This window comes from Ammodytes marinus (assembly GCF_949987685.1).
Source record: "Ammodytes marinus genome assembly, chromosome: 23".
Classification (NCBI taxonomy): Eukaryota; Metazoa; Chordata; class Actinopteri; order Uranoscopiformes; family Ammodytidae; genus Ammodytes; species Ammodytes marinus.
In genome coordinates this window covers 11,860,550-11,881,593 of record NC_137227.1, presented here as the reverse complement: position 1 = coordinate 11,881,593, position 21,044 = coordinate 11,860,550, and the positions used below count along the sequence as shown (strand labels likewise).

At 41.5% G+C, this 21,044-nt stretch overlaps 1 protein-coding gene across 1 annotated transcript in view; it reads left to right on the top strand.

Moving 5' to 3' along the window:
• Positions 1-21,044, top strand: part of nrxn2b (neurexin 2b) — a 580,176-nt gene that overhangs the window by 251,149 nt on the left and 307,983 nt on the right. Inside the window, exons 11-13 of the mRNA XM_080051970.1 lie at positions 15,949-16,068; positions 17,449-17,830; positions 19,531-19,721. Coding sequence (XP_079908096.1) covers positions 15,949-16,068; positions 17,449-17,830; positions 19,531-19,721 — 693 coding nt within the window. The remainder of the gene's footprint in view (positions 1-15,948; positions 16,069-17,448; positions 17,831-19,530; positions 19,722-21,044) is intronic.

Here is a 21,044-nt window from a genome sequence, read left to right as displayed (position 1 = left end):
AGGTGTCACACTCCTCCACCATGTGTTTTGCACGGTCTAGACTATTGCAATACAGTTTGTAGCACAGTTCCATGTAGCCCTGTAACCATTTTCACTGCAGATACAATACATGTGTTTGGGATACGGCGTTTGTCATGTCCACTTCTATTTCTGAGATGGATGGTTTTGTTCAGTCTAATTTGTTTTGAATTGGGTTCTCATCTGCTGCCAGCAGCTCCTTCTCACTTGTCCCCGAGCAGGTGGCTCTCATGCCTTCCTTTCCCAGTGAATCACAAATATTGAATTTGAATGAGTCTCCAATTGCTCGCTTGAATCATGAGTCATCACTTCCAGTGTCAGCCAGATAGATGTTAAAGATGTGTAGGCACTAGGAGCTCCCCTACACGCGCCCCCAAACCATCTCACGGTTTGTCAAGTTTGAGCATGTGGCAGAGTTAGAGGTATTTTTCGACATACTTGGATTGGGATTTGATTTATTTATTTATTTTGCCAATTTAATGCTTTAATGGAGGATAGCCCCTTTTATTTGATGTTCCTTTTATCCGCCAAAACCCCAGGCCAAATGTGATGCAATGAGCCAATACGAGGAGTATGTTATTAACATAATGCCTTAGATCTGTGCACCCGCAGAGATGGTAACGTTTATTTGATATACATAGATGTATGTTAAAAACCAATCATCCAGCTCAGCAATGGACACCACCATTTAAGTTCACGTTTCCCCAGTAGTTAACACACTTAAATGAATAGACAGTTGACTGTGATATTAGTGCATTGCCCTGCACCAGTGAGAAAACATACATAATATAAACACATTTGATATAAGCAACCTTTCTGACAGTTGCCTAACAATAGTAAGCTGTCAAAAACATATCATCTTTAACTGGAAAAGTTCTAGGAACAAATATAACCTCCTTCATCTAATTCCCACACATCTGATCATATTTTGGCTCTTTGTGTGTCTTAATGGGAGCTAACCAAATGCCTCTTAAGATGTTACAAAGAAATTACCTAATAAAGAAGTGCTTTGAAGCCAATATTAATTTCAGAGGAATATGTAATCTGAATATTTCTGAGGCTACAGCTAGAATGGAATGTGCAAGAATGACTGCTTGTGTTGGAACATCCACGTTTTATCATTTGTATACGTACTACACCTATGTCTACACATGTTGACATCATGATGTACTCTGTCCAAGCTCTTGTTACTATAGATAGTGTTGATTTGATTGTAGTAATTTCCATCAATGGACCGCAATGGAGTGTTTATTGCATTACTTGGTTGCAGAACAGAATCTTTCAGTGTCACATATAGTCTGTCGATTCTAGCCTCTCACTCTCTGGTACTCAACTTTTACTGCCAAGTGGTTGGAATCAGCTTCACCAGTAACAAGTTGTTACAACCCAGTTAGTGTTCAGTCTTGGCCAATTCATTCCAATTCAGGTGTACCTTCTTCACAGTGTTGTGACCTGTAAGATAGTTTCTCTGTTCATTTTGGAGAACATTATTACTTTAAACACAATCAAATGTTGCACAACCCTTGACAAGAATGCAACCAAGTAATGCAATAGACACTCCATTGCGGTTGTCTACTGGCCAGAATGTTTCAATTGTCTTTGCTAAAAAGTTTATCTACGTTTAACAAATTGAAATTCAAGAACTATTCTCAACTGCTGTAGATTCTTAGTTCTTCATGGAAACCAGTTGTTTGTACCTTTTGTAGTACTATACCACTCAGCTATTCCACAGCTATATAGCACTTTAATAGAAGGTAGCACACACTTGCTTTGTCTCTATTATAGTGAATAAACTATATCAGCCAAAAGCTCAATAAAGTCTTGGTGCAATGGGAGCTTGCAATCCATATTAAAACATATAAATGTTAAGGTTTATATTCTACATAAGTGCTCAGGCGCAAAAAGGACGCTGCCTCACAAGCATATCCTCAGTCCATGATCAGTCTGCCTCCTTTGTGCGCTACATGGAAGCGGCGACAGGTTAGATGTGGACTCATTACTGAGTCTCTAATAAGAGAACCGACAGCAGCCTGGAGCTGTCGAAATCCATACTGCCTTGCAGGACTGATGGCCATCCCATGGGACTGTACCCTCTTGCCACAGCATACTGGGAAATGCGGTTAGAATCATAAATCAGAGCTCCCCCCTCAGCGGACCATTTTCCAAAGAGTAAAATAGATAGTTGTGAGGAGGGGAAGGGGAAAATGGAAAAGGAGATGGAGAGTCAGGATAAAAAAGATGTACGAAAGGGAAGAGCCAAAGGGAAGACTACAAATTCTGGACAGGACTGGTGATTCATTTCCTGTTTCTTGAAAATCTATTCTGCCATCCTCTCGACATCTTGTTTTCCCGATTCAAATGGGTATTCCTGTGGTGGCCATTTGCAATTGTAGAAGCTATCGACGGAGGTTATCTTGTCATTGATGCCGAAACACCGGTGCACCCCTCCTGCACAGGCACAAGAACTGTGGGAAAGTGAAAGTGTGATGTCGCTGATAGTGAGCGGTGAATACAAATTTCTGTGTGTGAGCAAGCATCTCGCAGTCATCTTGCTTCAGAGAAAGGACAGTAGACACACTAGTGCGCGCGTGCACACCCACAGGGAGAGGCTGCCTTATCTCTGTAATTGGCACAGGGGGTCAGAGCGGCAGCCGTAGATAATCATGTCTTGGGGTCTTAATCTGCAGTTTCCATTCCTTTGACTTATTCCCTCTTCTCTCATCAACCCCTCCCTCACCATCTTGACCACAAAACCCCCGGCACATTTATGTTCTCTTGAACAAAGTGGACACCTCCTATCTTTTTTCACTGTCTGGTTGTGATGCTGAACCATGGACGAGGGTCTTGATGTGGATGTCCCCTTGTGTTTGTATCAGCTTCATCTGCTCATATCTTTCATCACTATTATGGCATTTTTGCCGATGGCAGACAGCTGCCATCTAAATGACATACGTGCAGGCACACCACACACATGCACATGAAAACAAACTAAGTGTTTCATTAGATCAGCAGTGATAGGCCTACGCTCCTTTTAAGATAGAAAATATGATATCTTAAGATAGGAGCTAAATGGCATTACCGTCAAAAGAGGTCTTATCCTGATAACTGAAGAGCAAAGTAAATCCTGTCTCTTGCCATAACATTTTTTATTAACTTATTCAGCCTTATGTAACTACTACTGCTATCTGCCTTTGCTTTAACATAAAAACATGTCCATATGGGTCACCATCGCAGAACCCTCAGCCCTCTCATAAACCACAGTCCGCAGCTGTAGAAAAGTAATTTCTACTTGAATTCCCACATATGGTATGTGTATAAACTACCCATTTGGTAAATGATGCTGCAATACTGCCTGCAGAGGGACTGAGGCAAAAAAAGAGAACAGGGACATAAGATATTCCATCAAAATACACACTTTATGTTTAATGTATACAGTATTGGCTTATGTGGCCTCGGCCACAACACTTTCCAATTTAGCTATTGCTCAGCTCATTTGTAAACAAGACACTTCCGAATCTGAAAGTCAATGAAGGCAGTTAACGCAGTTACTGGCCATGAATCATAAAATGTCACCCCTGGGTTCCGATTTAGGCATTATTTGCATAGCCCTTAGTTAACTATGTACATTCAGATTTAGCCTCATTTAAATAAGAAATAGCTCAGGTTTTTGGAGTGTGGGGCGAAGTTGTAAAAAAAAAATTAAACTGCATTTGCCAAAAAACTAATTCCATAAATATTCACTTTTGGTACATTTATGTTTTATTGGATTGGCCATATTTTTTATTTTCTTATTATTTACTTTTTAATAGATAATGAAATGTATTTGCACCTCATACACATGCATGACATATTTTTTAATTTGTTTTATTTATTCGTGATAGTCTGTGGCTTGTTCTTTGCACCACGACTCATTACAATTCACAGATGTGCAAATACTGGAAGGCATATTATACTATACTTCATGATCCATATTTGACTTAAATACTGAACAACGTTATTTATTTTCCAAAGGCAAGTCCTTAATTTTTAATTAGCTAGCTCACCTCTTCAAATCTAGAGATGTACCTGTCAAACTATTGTACAAACTAAAGTTTTTTTTCATGGCAAGATTGCAGGAAATGCCTGTGTTACTCTCAACAGAATGAGTATGCTCCTGCAGAACAAAAGGCCAATGTGTGTTCTGTCATAGAATGCCTCCAATGGGTAAATAAAATACTTATACTTGTACAAATTTTGACATAATTGTATTCAAGTAATGTACAAATTCAGAAAGATAGTAGCTCTAAAACACTATATTCACTTTGCTCTGTTCCCCAAAAGAAAAAAAAAGAGGAAAATATTTGTTTTCACTGACTCATCAGCCTTGGTGCCACCAAGGGAGCCACAATGCCGTACAGATATTTCAGTTCGGCAGTTTTCAGGTTCTAGCACCTAGGCTATAAACTGCAGGACATTACACACTCATCAGCAGTGTTGTATTTTATAGTAATTTCCCAAATGAGTGATTACCTAATTTTCAAATGGAAACCAATGTAGTTAAAACACAATTACTAAGCATGTGACCTGCATACTACTACTGTATAGTTGATGTGGCGCGTACCATTTTGCACACTGTGTCCCCACGTTAACATCCATAACAAACGTGTATAGCATATTAGAGAGGCAGAAAGCGCTTTGGTGTCCCCGCAGTCCAGACACCACTCCACTGGAGTAATCAAGTGTGAAGGTTGTGAGGAGCAAACACCCATTAACCTCCCAAACACAGGCCATCATCACAGTCTGCAGAGGACAGGAGGTGTGTGTGTGTTTGTGCCTGCCTGCCTGCGTGCGTGCGTGTCTGTGTGTGTGTCTCAGTGTTGATGTTTGAAGGAGAGAAAGTGCCTGCCATGGTGAGTGTAGTAAAGGATTGTGTGTGTGTGTGTGTCTCCTTGTATTAATGTTTGATGGATAGAGAGGATTGTGTGTTATTCTGAAGGGAAGTATATGCGTTCACTGTGCATGTCTGCAGCTATAGGACAGTCATCATTTGGTTGGAGAGAAGTGTGTGTGCATATCTGAGTCCACACTGAGGCCCTCACTACAGTCTGGTAAATAGCCAATGGTGTGTGTGTGTGTGTGTATGTGTATACTTGTACAACTATTTCTGTGAGGAACCCACAAGGTTCAGGTATAAATAAGGTTAGGCATTTGGTTTTGAGGGTTATGCCAATGAGTGTGATCAAAAATAAAGCCGTACGTTTGTGAGTGTACGTGTGTATGTTTGAGTTGCTTACATTGACTGTGACGTACGTGTCTATTTATTCTGATTTGTGTTCCAATCAGGCCACGCAACCAATGCGAAATCTCGGCACACATTATTCCCATATTACAATACAGTATGGCGGTGCTTGGCATGCCCAGGCCTTGTGACCGCCTGTTTGACATGCCACTGTGTCAGCTGGTGTGATGCCATGCTGAACCAGCCCATCTGCTCCAGGCTTGTGCTGGCATGCGGGGGAGAACCCCAGCAGGCATGAGGTCCCGGTGGTTTGGCGAGCAATGGCGTCCAAAAATCTCTCCTGAACTACTGCCCCTCAAAATGCTCCCCATCATAAACGAGGTTGTGATGGAGTGTGTGTGAGGGCATGATTGTTTTCAGTAGAGATTAGGAGGCCTGGTAAATACACTTGCGGAAAAGTGGATAAGCTGTCCACCCGTTTTCAAGCTGCAGAATAGTTCACCTACTTTTGCGAGCTGTTTATGGTATATTTACAACTTGAACATTTCAAGTAAATGCAGTACAGTAAATATTTGGATGTGCTCTTCATGCCATGGTGATAGACCGGCTGGTCAGAGTTTACTCACCCATTTATTTCTCATTACATCATGGGATACAAGTGTCTGTATTGTAGGCATGGTGCTGTAGGACTTTGATAAGGTGTACGGGCTCTGGGAATGGGGTTGCAATTGTACATGTTTAAACATGGAATATGTTGTTTGTCTAATCGAGGCAAGCTCGGGGGCATGGGAAGTTCAGAACCAAATTGAAGTGTTATTATCATTGATAGGTCAGGGGGTCGGGGCTAGGAACATAGCAGTTAAACTAAAGCAACCCAAGAACACATTGACGTCAATGCAGTTTCCCCCAAAGAACATGTTCAAGTAACTGGGCGTGTGTGTGAATATGTATGAAAGTATGTGCACTGTTTGGGTTGGACTAGACATTAGTGTGTGTCTCAGAACAATTCTGGGGTCCCTTTCAGTGCCGCACTTCAATACAGTACTTATAAGATTTGTTTATTTATGTGGGAGGGGAGCATTCAGCCGTTTGAACTTAAAAGGCAACCCGCTGAGAGAAAATAAATCGATAGCATGTCAAGTGGATTCAGAGGACAGCACTGGGGAAGATGTTTCAAAAGCAGCTATACCTGGGAAAGATCAGTTTATAGATTGTGTGTGTGTGTGTGTGTGTGTGTGTGTGTGTGTGTGTGTGTGTGTGTGTGTGTGTGTGTGTGTGTGCGTGCGTGCGTGCGATAAAGGTGTGTGCGTAGCTTGCATTGCAGCAGAGTCAGTATAAAGAAGTGTTGTTGAGACAGACAAGGAGGCGACAGAAAGAGTGTGTGAGTGTGCATGGGAGGGGGTGGGGGCCGTTCCTCTTCATTACCGGCACTAAGGAGCCATGCCAGCAGCACAGATGGCAGAGGAGAGAGAGGGGGCACGGGGGTTGGTCCATAAACTCCAACAGACACTTGCACACCACATGCATTCACATGCTCAAACCGACATTAAAAAATATGTAAATGCAAAGAAAAAGTACTCAAAGCTCAATCTGTTCTCCTTATAGTTGTCGTATAAAATTCAGGTGTAACAAACCCACATTTGAAATGATAATGGCCTCTAGATCCACCTGACCACACGCCCACACACACACAAACACGTACATTCAAGCCATCCCGTGGTTTTCCATTGCCAACCTCTTGGCCGGGAAAGCAAAGCAGCCATGCTGACGCCGCATTTCCCTCCTATCTTTTGGCCCTCTCACCTTCTCTATCACACACACACACACACACACACACACACACACACACACACACACACACACACACACACACACACGCACACACACGCACACACATGCACACACACACATACACACACACACACACACACACACATCCCTCACCACCATTAGTGCTATAACCTAAGACCTGAATTAATATTTTAACACCACCTTTTTTTGAAAATGGGTCCCCTTTTTTCTTTGTCCACACACACGTACACACACACACACACACACACACACAGACCCCCAACGGTGCAATTATGAGCACTGGTTTGTTTTGCGCTGTAGGTAGGCAGGGCATATTTGTGTGTGGGAGATGCATCTATTGTGCTCAGCATGTACTGCTCTCCTCTGCAAGGTTGAAGGGCTCTCGCACTTTCTGTCATAGAAACAAACACACAACTCCCACAAATGTAGAAAGGCAAATAAGTTCTATAGTCCCAGTTGATAGCTTACCTCCAGTACATCTTAGAAACGCCTACCAACTCCCCCCACTCTTGCACTGTACCTGAAGTGGTTCGAAGATGAAAATCAATCTTTTAACAAGTCGTTTACCACGGTTAAATAACCACAAAGAGATCTTGATCAAATATCTATAAATATTGACTGATTGTTGCTTTTCCACTTTTGTAGCTGCTATTGCTTTCACCATCTACATGTTGTGGAGTTAGTTCGATATTTTCTGTTTAGTAGAGGCCTAAGTTGATTTTTGCTTTGTCTTCAATAACTTTGAATGTGAGCCTAGGAAAACAATGATCTGTAAGTAATTACTGGAAGAACAATTTGCATCTACATGCTTCATGTTTATTTGTACAGGTACAACATAGAGGGGGGGGACTATTTTCAGGTGATAATTCTCCATTTTAGGAAAGACATATCATTAAATTAATGCTAAATTAACAAATTGCTTTTTGCAAAATGTATATACAGTCAAGTGCGAAAGTTTGTGAACCCCTTGAACATTTTGGAATTTTATTTATTTTTACCATTATTAATTCATTTTTATCAATACCAGTATTTTTTATATGAAATAACAGATGTTTGTTTATGAATTCAACATTTTTCTTTTCCAGAAATCAATTGTTAAAACAGATAAAACAAATTATTTGACGAATGTTGTATGTGCAAAAGTTTGTGAACCCTGAGCTGCATTGCTTAAATCGAGCAGGTTGACACAATCAGGTGGGCCAAATTGGTTGATGAAATAGACCAATGTAATGAGAGATCTTTAGGAAAGAAATTGGGTGGCACTAGATACAACACAGATAAAACCAGGTCAGTTTAGGCTCACCAAAGTGAACCCATACAGGTCAGACATGCTAAAAGGGAAACAAATCTCAGGAATAGAGTTTTGATGTTGCACATTTGTCTGGGGACAGTTATAAATTCATAAAAAAAAAAATTGAGCTCAATCGGTCCACCGTGAGGCAAATCATCTACAAATGGAGAGCTTTAAGAGTGACTTAACATCTGCCTAGAAGTGGACTTCCTTCAAAAATATCCTCAAACGCCACAAGAAAAGTGATTTTTCAGGTAAAAGCCAACCCAAACATTACATCTGGAGATTTGCAGACAATTTGAAACCACCATTATTCACTTGGGAGAAGGTTCTCTAGGTGGTAGGCAGAATTGCATTTTTTCCCAAACATGGCAGTTTTGGTTATGACCAAACAGTTCAATTTTGGACTAATCTGTCCACAGAATAAGACTTCAGGTATCTCAAAGTGCTCTCAGGCAAAGTTGTGACAAGCAGTTTTGTTCTTTTTTGAGAGCAGAGGCTTCTTTAGCAACCCTCCCATGAAAGCCATTTTGACTGAGTTTTCTTCTTATTGTGGAACCATGCACATCTGTCCCAGATGCTGCAAGAGAGGTCTGCAAATCACTAGATGTAATGTTTGGGTTGGCTTTTAACTGAAAAATCACTTATCTTGTGACGCTTGTGGATATTTTTGAAGGAAGTCCACTTCTAGGCAGATGTTCAGTCACTCTTAAAGCTCTCCATTTGCAGATGATTTGCCTCACGGTGGACCGATGGAGCTCAAACTTTTTTTAAAATAATTTATAGCTGTCCCCAGACAAATGTGCAGCATCACAACTCTATTCCTGAGATCCTCAGAGATTTGTTTCCCTTTTACCATGTCTGACCAGTATGGGTTCACTTTGGTGAGCCTAAACTGACCTGGTTTTATCTCTGTTGTATCTAGTGCCGCCCAATTTCTTCCCTAAAGATCTCTCACTACATTGGTCCATTTCATGACTCAATTTGGCCCATCTGATTGTGTTTACCTGCTCCATTTAAGCAATGCAGTTTAGGGTTCACAAACTTTTGATCATACAACAGTTGTCAAATAATTTGTTTTATCTGTTTTAACAATTTATTTCTGGGAAAGAAAAATGTTGAATTGATAAACAAACATCTGTTATTTCATATAAAAAATACTGGCATTGATAAAAATGAATTAATAATGGTAAAAATAAATAAAATTCCAAAATGTTCAAGGGGTTCACAAACTTTCGCACTTGACTGTATGTACATAATGTATGTAACAATTCCCAGGGCATTTTTCCAATTGCCTTATTAACATTCATATTTAAATTCAAGTGCAGCCACAGCACGTGAATACAACAGTCTTGCAGGATATTGTTGGGGGGTTATAAAGACCAAAGTATGTCCTATGCACACACATATTCTGAGCTGAATGCACCTGCACCAGTATTTGCATACTTAATGTCGGAGTGAGTACAGTGCAGTGTGTATAACGTACAATGTGCTTTCCCCAGATGGGTGCACAACAGGGGGGGGATGGAGGGGGGGGGGGGTTTGCCCGAGGTCCATCACATGGTAGTGAAATGCTAATCGTGAACATAAATAAGTCCTGCACATACACATAGTCCCACTTTTGAGTACAGTATACTGTATGTCTGTTAGAAGGGGATTTCACGGAGACATCTTTTTCTACCTCACCATTTTTTGTTTTCCATACAAATCCGTGCAGAAGGCCGTCATTACAATTCCCCCTCGGTCAGCGTTTTGGTCTCCCCGGTTGTGTTTTTTATCCTCCTGTGCTGCTCTGCATGAGAAATCAATTTCAATCATCTGCAATCCACCCTCATCCCTGCATTTTCTCTTTTTTCTCTGTCTCTCTCACCACTCTCGCTCATTCTCTCACTCCCTCTTTTTAACAACACTCAATTTCTCCATCCTCCCTCATTTTCGCTGCAAAGATTTAGAGCTATCTCGCTTTCCCATTTTAATTGTACTGCAGTCCACTATTATACTGTATTTTCCTTTTTTTCTCGCGAATGCTTTGTAAGTGTGCCTGTGCAGATGGACGAATGTGTATCGCTTCGCGGGAACATTTGTGAACTCAAAAAGCTCTGTTGTGCGGTAGCTGCTCATAATTATGGTTCTTCCACAGACATTTGATCACAGAACTTGGAACTGGAATTCACTACGTCTCCCATATACTGGAGGATGGCAGGTTCTGTCAAAGCACGTAAAAATGAGAATATGATGCAGTTGTAAAGAAAGGATTTGATGTTATGGAACTCGACTAACATAGACACTCAGGTTCCACTGTTTAGTCGAGTCAGTTGCTCAGATGAACAAAGGCACTGTGGCATATTCAGGTCACAGCATTCCTCTGACATATAAAGATACATGAAAAAAAATGTCTTGTTGGCTCAAATACACATTTCCACATTCGATCCCTCCTGGCACACATTGGCCCTTTTTAACTCGCCGACACACCCTGCTGTTAGCCTTAGACGCCTACAAGCTTAACACTCCAACCACATACGGTTGAGCGACCCTGACAAACAGCTGACCCCAATGTCTTGACCCCATCTATGCCCATATGACTCATGGCTGGATTTGTTGTTGTCCCTTTTGTCCAAAACCAGCAGCGGCCTTACCAAACAAGCCCCTGCCTGTGGCCCTGTCATGCCATATCATGACACTTTTGTTTTGCCCATTACAATGGCCAGCAGTTATTGTCCCTCTTTGGTCAGCTTCAAGCCCTTTGGCTAGCATCAGACTAGCAGGGTACATTTGTTAGCTTAACAACCATGTCGGGAAAGCCTGCTGATTTGCTATGTGGCCTGCATCTGTTTGGAGATGATTCTGAGTGACAGTAGGGGATGATTTTGGGGATGCATTGGTGGACCACACAGTGCTCTGGTTTTATGCAGAAGGTAACTAAAACCAATTGGAACATGTCTCATACGGTGATAGTTTACGGCTTCATCATTTAAGTCGAGGTGTTTGTTATGAGCAGTAATGAGAACATCAACATATTCCGTTCTTATTCAGATGCTCCTTCTATTTTTAAAGCTATAGTGTGTAACTTGTATGTGCAAATGAATACCCGTTGCATTCAAGCAATAGCTAAACGAGTGAACACAAAGTTGATTAAGTCTATCAGCTCCACAAAACTATCTCAGTATTTCTCAGCATGTCAGTGTTTACAAACTGAAAAACCAAGAAGCGCCCGATAATGTTTCAGTTGTTGATTCCACTGAAAAAACATGGAAGGTTTAAAACCACCAACATCACCAAGGCTTACCTCATGTAGTTAAGCTTCACAAATAAGTTACACACTATAGCTTTGAGCACCTCAGACTTCAGAGAGGGCACATACAGTATATCCATCAGTGATCTGGGAGACATATTCATCTCTGTCACTTGTACACAGTAAGATAAATGAAACATTCTACTATTTTCATTCCCTGATTGTCAAGCTCAAAATGTAAAAATCATATTTGCGCAGTGCAACATGACATAATAATTTTACAACTGTGTTCAAGTACTCACTTGCCACAGCAGCCACCACAAAGCCTGAATAGAGACTGATGATGGCAACAACCTGCAGCCATTAGCGGACGGCTTGTGTTCCATTGATCTGATTGCATTAATCAAGGTTGTTTACACAGAGAACAGCGACCAATGATGGATGACTGCTGGTTATTATGCAACTGCCCGCAAACATCACACATCTCATTTGTTGTGCGTCGACACAGTCGCTGGAAATAATCCATAATCCCGGGCTATTTTTACACCAGGAAAGAAATCTCCCTGACACCTCTTCAGCTCCCAAGGAACACATGTATGCCTCGTTTCCACTGGGCGGTGCAGTTCGGGTCAGCACAGCACAGCTCGGTTCTGTTCAGTTTGGTAACACTAGATCCAGTTTGCGTTTCCACTTCCGACACTACCCTGACTTGGTAGGCTGGGTTTATTCCAGATGGTGATAGCTGGGGTCACAATACAGTACATGGGTCACAGACGTTGATTATGGCGACCAATCATCCCACTGCAGTGTGCAGCTCCATACTTTTGGGAGCCTTTTGGATGGTGTGGTACCCCAACTAAAAGGTCCCAAAAATAGGAGCGGCTCGGCTTGCTTATTTTGGGACCATTTCCAACTGTGTGCAGTGGAAACGCAAATGAAAGTGTCCGAGCCGAACCCAAACTACACCACTCAGTGGAAACGAGGCTAAGTGACAGGCAGAGATGGGAACAAAAGAGAGATGGGGAGATGAATAGAGAACAATGTGATCACAGCTCTTTGCCCTGCTGGTCTCCAAGACAAAGTGAGAGAGCACACGTAGCAGGATGGGAATTAATTGCTTTTTAATAATCGGCAGCGCTATCATTAATGAGCCCTGCTTCCCCCTTTGTTTTTATAACAATCTACTTCTATCTGCCAGTCGCTGCGGCAAAGGCTTACAGCTCATTTAACCCTAGACCAGCCTGCTCTCGGCTTTCTTGTTTGCTGTGTTACCTGGTTAGCAAAGTGAGGCTTCAAAACACCACACCAAGCCAAACAGTATGTGTTTCATCAATATGCATTTTTTAGGCAGTCATTGTTCTGCAATGATAATGATCTCTGGCCATTTAGCAAATTCAGAACTATGCCAAAATGATTTAAAAATGTAAATATTATTCATACTCGGCAAGCAATCTTTCAACCTTCAACCCCCAATAAACCGACATACATACAGTTGGATAATCCCAAATGTTGTTTCTCCTCAATTGGGGTTGTTACGGTTCGAAACACTTTGCCCCCTACAACTGAATATGTCCCTCACTGCACCATCTTCTGCCCAGAGATTTTTTGTCAATTGGCTAGCCCTCCCTCTTTATGGCCAAATGACTTTAGCTTTGTGCACAGCAGTGGCCCTTGCTCTTCTGTGGAATGTAGCAACCAAGCCAAATAAATATTACATGATGGGCCCTGTTCCAAAGGGCAGTCAATCCCATTCATTTGTGCCGCAAAAACTCTTCAAACTTTAACCGTTTCACATCATTCAGCTTTGTAGTTTCTCTTTCCCACTTTTTAGATCTTGTCTTCTTTTAACTTCTTTTTTCATCCTCATGTATTGTTCCATTTTCTCCCTACCATCCTATCTATCTTTGCATCAACTTCCTTCCTCTCTTTGTGGCAGTATAGCAGCATTTTTTATTTATATTTACTTTGCGCATTGTGTGATCAAATGTCTCTTTATCCAATTTCATGTGGCTGGAGACAAAAAGGGGCCATCAAAAAAACAATATAATAAAAAAGTGACAGGAGTAAATGGGAAAACAATTCTCCAGTTGGCCAGTGTGTGTTCTTGCCAGCCGCAGCCATCAATTGATGGGACTTTTTTTTTTGTTTTCCTCCAGACTTAATAATTTCAAACGCAACTGGGAAGGGGGACAATCATCTCCCCGTCGGGCTGTACTACATCATCCACTCGAGCACCTGTTGAAGTACACTTAGACAAAGGCATTGTCCCTGGAAGTGGATTGGGATTTCTAAAATTAGATCTTTTGATTAAAAAAAATGTGTGCCAGTTATTATGGTGTAAGGAAGCCAGTTTCTTTTGAAGTCACATTTTACTTATTTACCAGCCGCAAGAGTTGCCTCGAAGCACAGAGTACAGACGGTGGCTTAATGGAAGTGACTGTTCTCCTCAGGCATTCAGCTTCTTTAGTCTGCCCTGCTGCCTTCAGGGTTGCATTATCCCTCATTATATACTGTGTGTGTGTGTGTGTGTGTGTGTGTGTGTGTGTGTGTGTGTGTGTGTGTGTGTGTGTGTGTGTGTGTGTGTGTGTGAACTCCCAGCTCCCTCAGAGCTCAATGGAAAGATATGGGACTCCTAGTCTCTAGGCCTATGCCTGGAGCTTGTCCTGCTCGCATACCTCAGGGGCTCTGGTCCGAGGGTACGGGCATGGAGGCGCCCAGAGCCTCTAGCACTAACAGGAGGGGAGTGGCCAGGCACACTGAGCTTATGTCTCAGGCTCGGGCCGGGAGAAATGTCCAAAGCTCTACCGATTCAAGACCCAACCCGAGCTATCATGCACTGTGCTTTAAGTTCAAGGTACGAAGCATCTGGGGCAGAGACATACCGTCCAACATCTCTACTCAGGGTCTATTCGATCATCAGAGCTTTCCATTGCACTGCACAGGGAGCGTGGAAGCTAGTCTCAAGGCTCAAGAAGCTCCTATTTATAGAGCCACAAACTGTTATTTTATCTGGTCTGGGGAGTCCCGTCCCCCCTGAACATTTTGAGGGTCAAACACTACATTTCCTGCCTTCCGCTGAATTTGTATTTACCAATTATTGCCTTCAATTCAGGGTGGAAATGTCTTTATTTCTGTAAAGGAAAATACACCATTCAGGTTCCTTGTGAAACATAATAGAATATAATGCAGTAATATAAGGCTCTGAGGCATTCTGTACTGCTTTCAAATATGTAGTCTCTTTGTGTTCAAAACTTCCTGCACAATATTCAATCAATATTAAATTCAATATTAATCTACAAGGTAGAAAAAGAACATTGAATGAAACTTTTGACTATATATATATATTCGTTATTGTCTTTACATAATCCTCCTTCCCTGTTATTACTGATTACTTTTATCAGTGCCTTACCCCTGTGTACGTCTGTCAGCTTCTTAAGCCACATAAGGGATGTTTTCCTTTTTGTTGTCATATAAAATACTTTCTCGATTAGGTTTGTCTATTTTAAATTCATAATCAGCTATTCTGGAGCACCATCCACCGACCTAGCTTGAGCAATGCATGACATAAAACTCGTCATGGTGCAAAGAGCACTGTGAAAGCGGCCTGTATAGTCTTTATCAACATCCACACTGTTTCTCCCACTGACACTCCCATCGTGCCAAATAATGTGTTTAAATGTCGACGTCATTTGGGCTCTGACATTTGCAGGGATATAAATAGCCTGTTCCACTTTGAAGAAGACAACAAAAATCCTATTATAACTATGGCTCTAATAAGCATTTTTGCAAGCCCATTTAACATTGGATCAAAACAGTCTCCTTCACTGTCAGAGGCAAAACAACAACAGCAAGAGGAGAGGTTGATTCAGAGAAGGGAACTGGGAGTAAACAAGTAAAAAAGGGTGGAATTAGGGAATTGAGCGAGTTTGGAGGTTGCGCGTATCAACTTTTGCAGTCTATGCATCAAGAGAGTCCTCCATGAACTAAACTGGGACATGAAGTGCTCTCTATAAGCAGAACACCACTTAATATAATGTGTGTAACAGTACACCTGTCATCGACGGCTGCCTGGTTTGATCTACTTCCTTGTTTGTATTGACGTGTTTTGTCCTACTGTCTTTAAAGGCACCCTGCTGCAACACTGTAAGCTTTTCAGAATACATTGGATTGTTCAGGCCGGGTATTGTATTCCTATCATTTGTACTATACTGTGTGAATGTGTTTCTCAAACATGCAGGTTTTCTCCACTAGCACTGCCACCTCCTGTGTTTTGAACTGTGTGTCTGGGTGTTAATGTGTTTGGGTGCGTGAGTAAAGGCGCACGCAGCATTCCCTGCCGTGCTGTTTGTGATTTGTATTCCCCCCTCCCTACAACAGGCAAAGGACCGGAGACACTGTTTGCCGGGCAGAAGCTCAACGACAATGAGTGGCACATGGTGAAGGTGGTGCGCAGAGGCAAGAGCCTGCAGCTGTGTGTGGATAACGTCACAGTGGAAGGTAAGTTGTGTCCCGGTACACAGACGAGTTCATATCCGAAATTCATCTATTCTGTCATTATTACTCCTTATGTAAAAGTGGAAAGTGAAGAATTATGATGTTTAGTGTGTCAACCAATCAGCGGACTGCAGTGTGTAGCTCCACACTTTTGGAACCTTTTGAGATGTCTCGGTACCCTGACGAAACGGGGACAAAAATAGGTGGCTCACTTATTTTGGGACCCTTCCTAATTATTGGCCGTGGAAACGCAAATAAAAGTAAGCCGAGCCTTACCAAACCAAACCAAACCACATCACACCACTCAGTGGAAACAAGGCTTAAGTCAGACACAAAGGTTGCATATGGTTTGTCAATTGATTGTTAAACATATAATACCAGCATAAATCCATATAAAGAGCTAAAATGTAAGTAACAATGCCTGGGCACAGAAAATAAATGACAGCAGGAGAAGGTCTTTCAAGCATAAACTGACTTCACTGAACAGCGGTGTAGAAAAATACTGACATCCAGGCTCTGCCAAACTACTAAGAAAATAGCAAGAGAAGAAGGATGAAAGGTCAAGAGATGAGGTGGAGTCGTGGGCTTTCTTACGGTGGTGTGGCCTCGGGCGTAAAGATGGCCAGGCAAAAGATGAGGAGTGAGGTGAGATAAACAGGTGTGGGCTTACATGTAAGAAAAGAGTGTGAGGCCCACAGAGGCCAGAGAGAGAAGGTAGGATGCCTGTGAAGTGTTGGCTGGTTCACAAGCAGGTTCATGGGGGAAAGTAAAAGCAGGATATGCCCTGGGAGTCCTTCCAGGGCCGGCATGGGGGAGGCATTTTATTGGGCAGCTTGCCAAGCTCATTACTCCACATCTCCAAGCAAACACGGTATAAATTGTGGTGTGTAGAGCAGCAACAACAGCTTATTCTGAAAAATTACTCTCGCATAATTTCCTTCACAGCAGGTTAGAATAATTAAACATAACCTTTGTGAAGCTATACAATGAAACCCTATGCTGTGCACACCAGGTTTGTCAAGCAAACTGTAAAACAATTTGAGAGCATCATAAAGATGTGCTAGAAAACCGGCTAATGTGTGGTTATGACCAAATTACTACATCAAATACAGTAAACCATAGTTTTATATGAATTGTTTGACACTTTCATAGCTTGTAAATGCATTCTGATATTGCCAAGACTTTTTTTATTGTTGTATTGAGTTTTAGGTACAATTCCCACATATGTTATAAACTTCCAGACTTATTGTGCTTTCAAATATATTACTTTTGTCTGCATTCTCTTTATTTTCCCAGAATGCTCTATTTCCCTAATGGAGAGCATTGCAAAAAAATATAATCAATTATATTAATACCGGTGTTCTGTATTCTCCACCAATGCAGGCCAGATGACTGGTGCCCACACACGACTCGAGTTTCACAACATCGAGACGGGCATCATGACCGAGCGGCGCTTCATATCCGTGGTGCCCTCCAACTTCATTGGCCATCTGCAGGGCCTGACCTTCAACGGGCTGCCCTATCTGGACCAGTGCAAGAACGGCGACATCTCCTACTGTGAACTGAACGCCCGCTTCGGCATGCGCCACATCATCGCCGACCCGGTGACGTTTCGAACAAAAGGCAGCTACCTAGCTTTAGCCACGTTGCAAGCATACGCCTCAATGCACCTCTTCTTTCAGTTCAAAACCACCACGCCCGACGGCCTGATGCTCTTCAACTCCGGAGACGGGAGCGACTTCATCGTTGTGGAACTGGTGAAGGGGTGAGTGAGTCATGTGATTAAGTCTATTAACTGACAAGGAAATAATATGCTAATTATATTACAGTATGTTGTGTTTAGTAAACACAACATACTGTAATATAATTAGCATTAGCATATTATTACGCCAATAAGATTTAGTTTGAGGGGGTAAACACGTTTACCCCCTCAAACTAAATCTTATTGGCCTTGACAAAATATATTTTCTTATTTGTGTGCAAAGATGACAATAAGTACATTAATAACTTGCATTACTTTGACTCTATTTACAGAAAACAGAAAATGTCTTTCTGTTTGTTTCTGAAATTCAAAGGAGCACCCTTTGTTTTTTGCTGTGAAGCAATCTCACTTTGCAAAGCAATACATACCAATTTTACAGCCAAAAAATCCAGCTAGGTTGCACTAGGTTCAACTATGTTATTATCAATAAAACAAAATATGAACTGAAAAAAACGTTTTTCTCCATGTGAACGTAGACCAGTGAGTCATTTAATGCTGCTATAAATCAGAGTTTCCTGGATGAAAGTGGCCTCACTGTTTGTTGGTGGGTAATCACACTATATTGTCTTTATAGCTGAACTGGATGCTGCATCTATTGCTTGTTGTTATTGGTTGGGTAACAGAACGTGGAGAAGATATCTGTCTATGTCTGTTTAACTTGAAAACTTGTCTGAATTTATTTTACAACCATTAACAGTTGATGTATGGTTGTGAGCATAATGATTTTTTCTAACCAGCAGTCAGAAAGTATTTGGGTAATTTCCTATTATAAAGACAACTTAAAGCTAGCTAGTGCAAACCAGAAAAAAAAACATAACTGGTTTGAACTGTGAATTGTATATTCCTAAAAGCTGTTCATAATTGGAGTATCAAAAGAGCTTCCGCCTGTGTATCTCTCTTCCTGCTGTGCTCTGTATTCACCACTGTTACAACACAAAAGCATTAGCCGCCTCTGCCACACAAAGACAAGAGGCTACGAAAAAGAACTGAAATTGAGGTAGAAAAAAACCCCAGAAAAGACATACCTCGAGTCAAATGAAACAATATCAATAGCCTTTAAAATAAAACACAAAAGACAGCCATATGAGGGAAGTGTTCCACCTTGTCTGCCTTTGCAGGGGCATTTAGACAAAAACTGCTTTTTATATATTTTATATACAGTACATGTCAATCTAGTGGGTAAGCAAAAATGAAATCACAGGCCCAATGTGCAGTAGCTTAGGTTAATCTTATTTTTTAAATCATAAATATGGTATTAGACAGAACAGGATGGACACATTACAGCCAAAGTAGAGGAGCACATTGTTGTCCAATCCAATCACTTCATCACAACAATTGGAGGTGCAGTGCTTTTCAGTGTGACCTGCTATCAGTGTCTGTCATTGAAAGACGTGATGAGAATATACCGTTTATGTTCTAAAGTAGAGTCAGATTGTCTCAATTCTCTCAGAAATGGTTCTGACTGGTGCACAATGATTTACTGGGTTCCTACGCAGAATGGAAAATAATAGAAAACAATGGAATTTAATTTGAGTAATTTCCAAGTATTGTATTCGGATAACAAATATGGAATGAAAAATCTACAGAAAATCATGGAAATTTTAGTCTGGGAAAAACGGGAAATGTGTAGTAACCCCGGATTGAGATTTGTGTTACTCACCAAACAGACACATACGTCTTACTCTGACATGTTTTCTCCACAGGTTTGTTCACTACGTCTTTGACCTGGGCAACGGGCCGTCGCTGATGAAAGGCAACTCAGACAAGCCTCTCAATGACAACCAGTGGCACAATGTGGTGGTGTCCCGGGACGCCAACAACGTACACACGCTCAAGATTGACTCACGCACCGTTACACAGCACTCCAATGGAGCCCGCAACCTGGACCTCAAAGGTAAGGACCAAGGCCGAAACCGTATCAATGTCAGTGATAGATCATTCCAGCAAACCTTACCACTTCGAAGAGATGGCTATTGAGCATCATCCTTGTTCGGTCCCCTTATAATCGTTTGTTGGAAGGTGGCCATGAACACACGCCAGCTCAAATCCATCTAAATAAGAATCAGCTCTCGGGATCCCAGTGGCTCTTGGAACAGGTCCACTGTACATCCATTCATTTATTTCATCATTAAAAAGCTCTTACTTTTTGAAGTACACAATGTATCTCAAATCTGTCTTGAAAAGCTGGTCCTTAAATAATTGACAATGTGTTATTATTACATATTGTTACAACAGAAGTTAAGAAATGCTTTTGCTGTAAATACACAGAGCCCAGTTCTTCCTTGGTATTTAAATTATATTTAGATTAGCTGTTGGGTTAGTTATATATTAATTTGTTTCTCGGTGCAAACCTCAAAATAATGGCTTACAAAATCCAAGGCCTGCACAAATTTGCATGTGCTTAAAAACTGTGGTTGTTTTTTTTGGTTTTGTTTTAAGAAAAAGGGCCCGACTCAAACAGAGAGAACTGAACTGGAGCCGCCCAAGTGTAAATGTGCTTGCCAAACAAGAGTGGACAGGGGGGTTGGGATGAAACTTAACAAAAGCCAGGGCAGCCCTCTGTGCTTGCATATCCTCCTCACCGTGACGGATGATACCCTCTGTTTCAGCAGATGTTGACTTTACAGGACCAGGGCCACAACAGAGCAATATTCTTTTTAGCAAATAGCCTTTTACCAATTGCTATCCCGATATCACCTAAGTCCCAACCTTGCAGACCAAGGTGAAAAAAGATAATCATACCCGAAACCAATAACAGCTTCTCACTTCATCCCTCTGTGCTTTGCTCTTTTTGTATTCACTCTCAGCTGCCTGGCTGACCGCGAAAAAAAAAAAAAAGAAATAGTCACATTAGGGACACTTGACTTTTACCAGAAATGGGATTACTATATTTTAAAGGAGACTTTCCTTCTTTGCCTTTAAAATAACCTGCCAGTCTGTGTCATCTTGAAATAATAGCCATGGTTACACACACTTAAGCGTCAATAGCTATATCTGGTCTTTTGAGATACCGGGACTAGAAAGCTCAGGTAATTATATGCTTTGGACCTTTGCATGTCTGGTTTTCTGATGTGTTATTTGGATACATCAGGGTGGCGGCCTGTGCGGGCTATTGAGTGACAGCATTAAAACTATACTGGAAAGAGAAAAAGAGAAAACTGGGATATTGGCAGTGGACAAAAGAGGAAAAGGTGTAGCATCACCAATGCTTATGTCT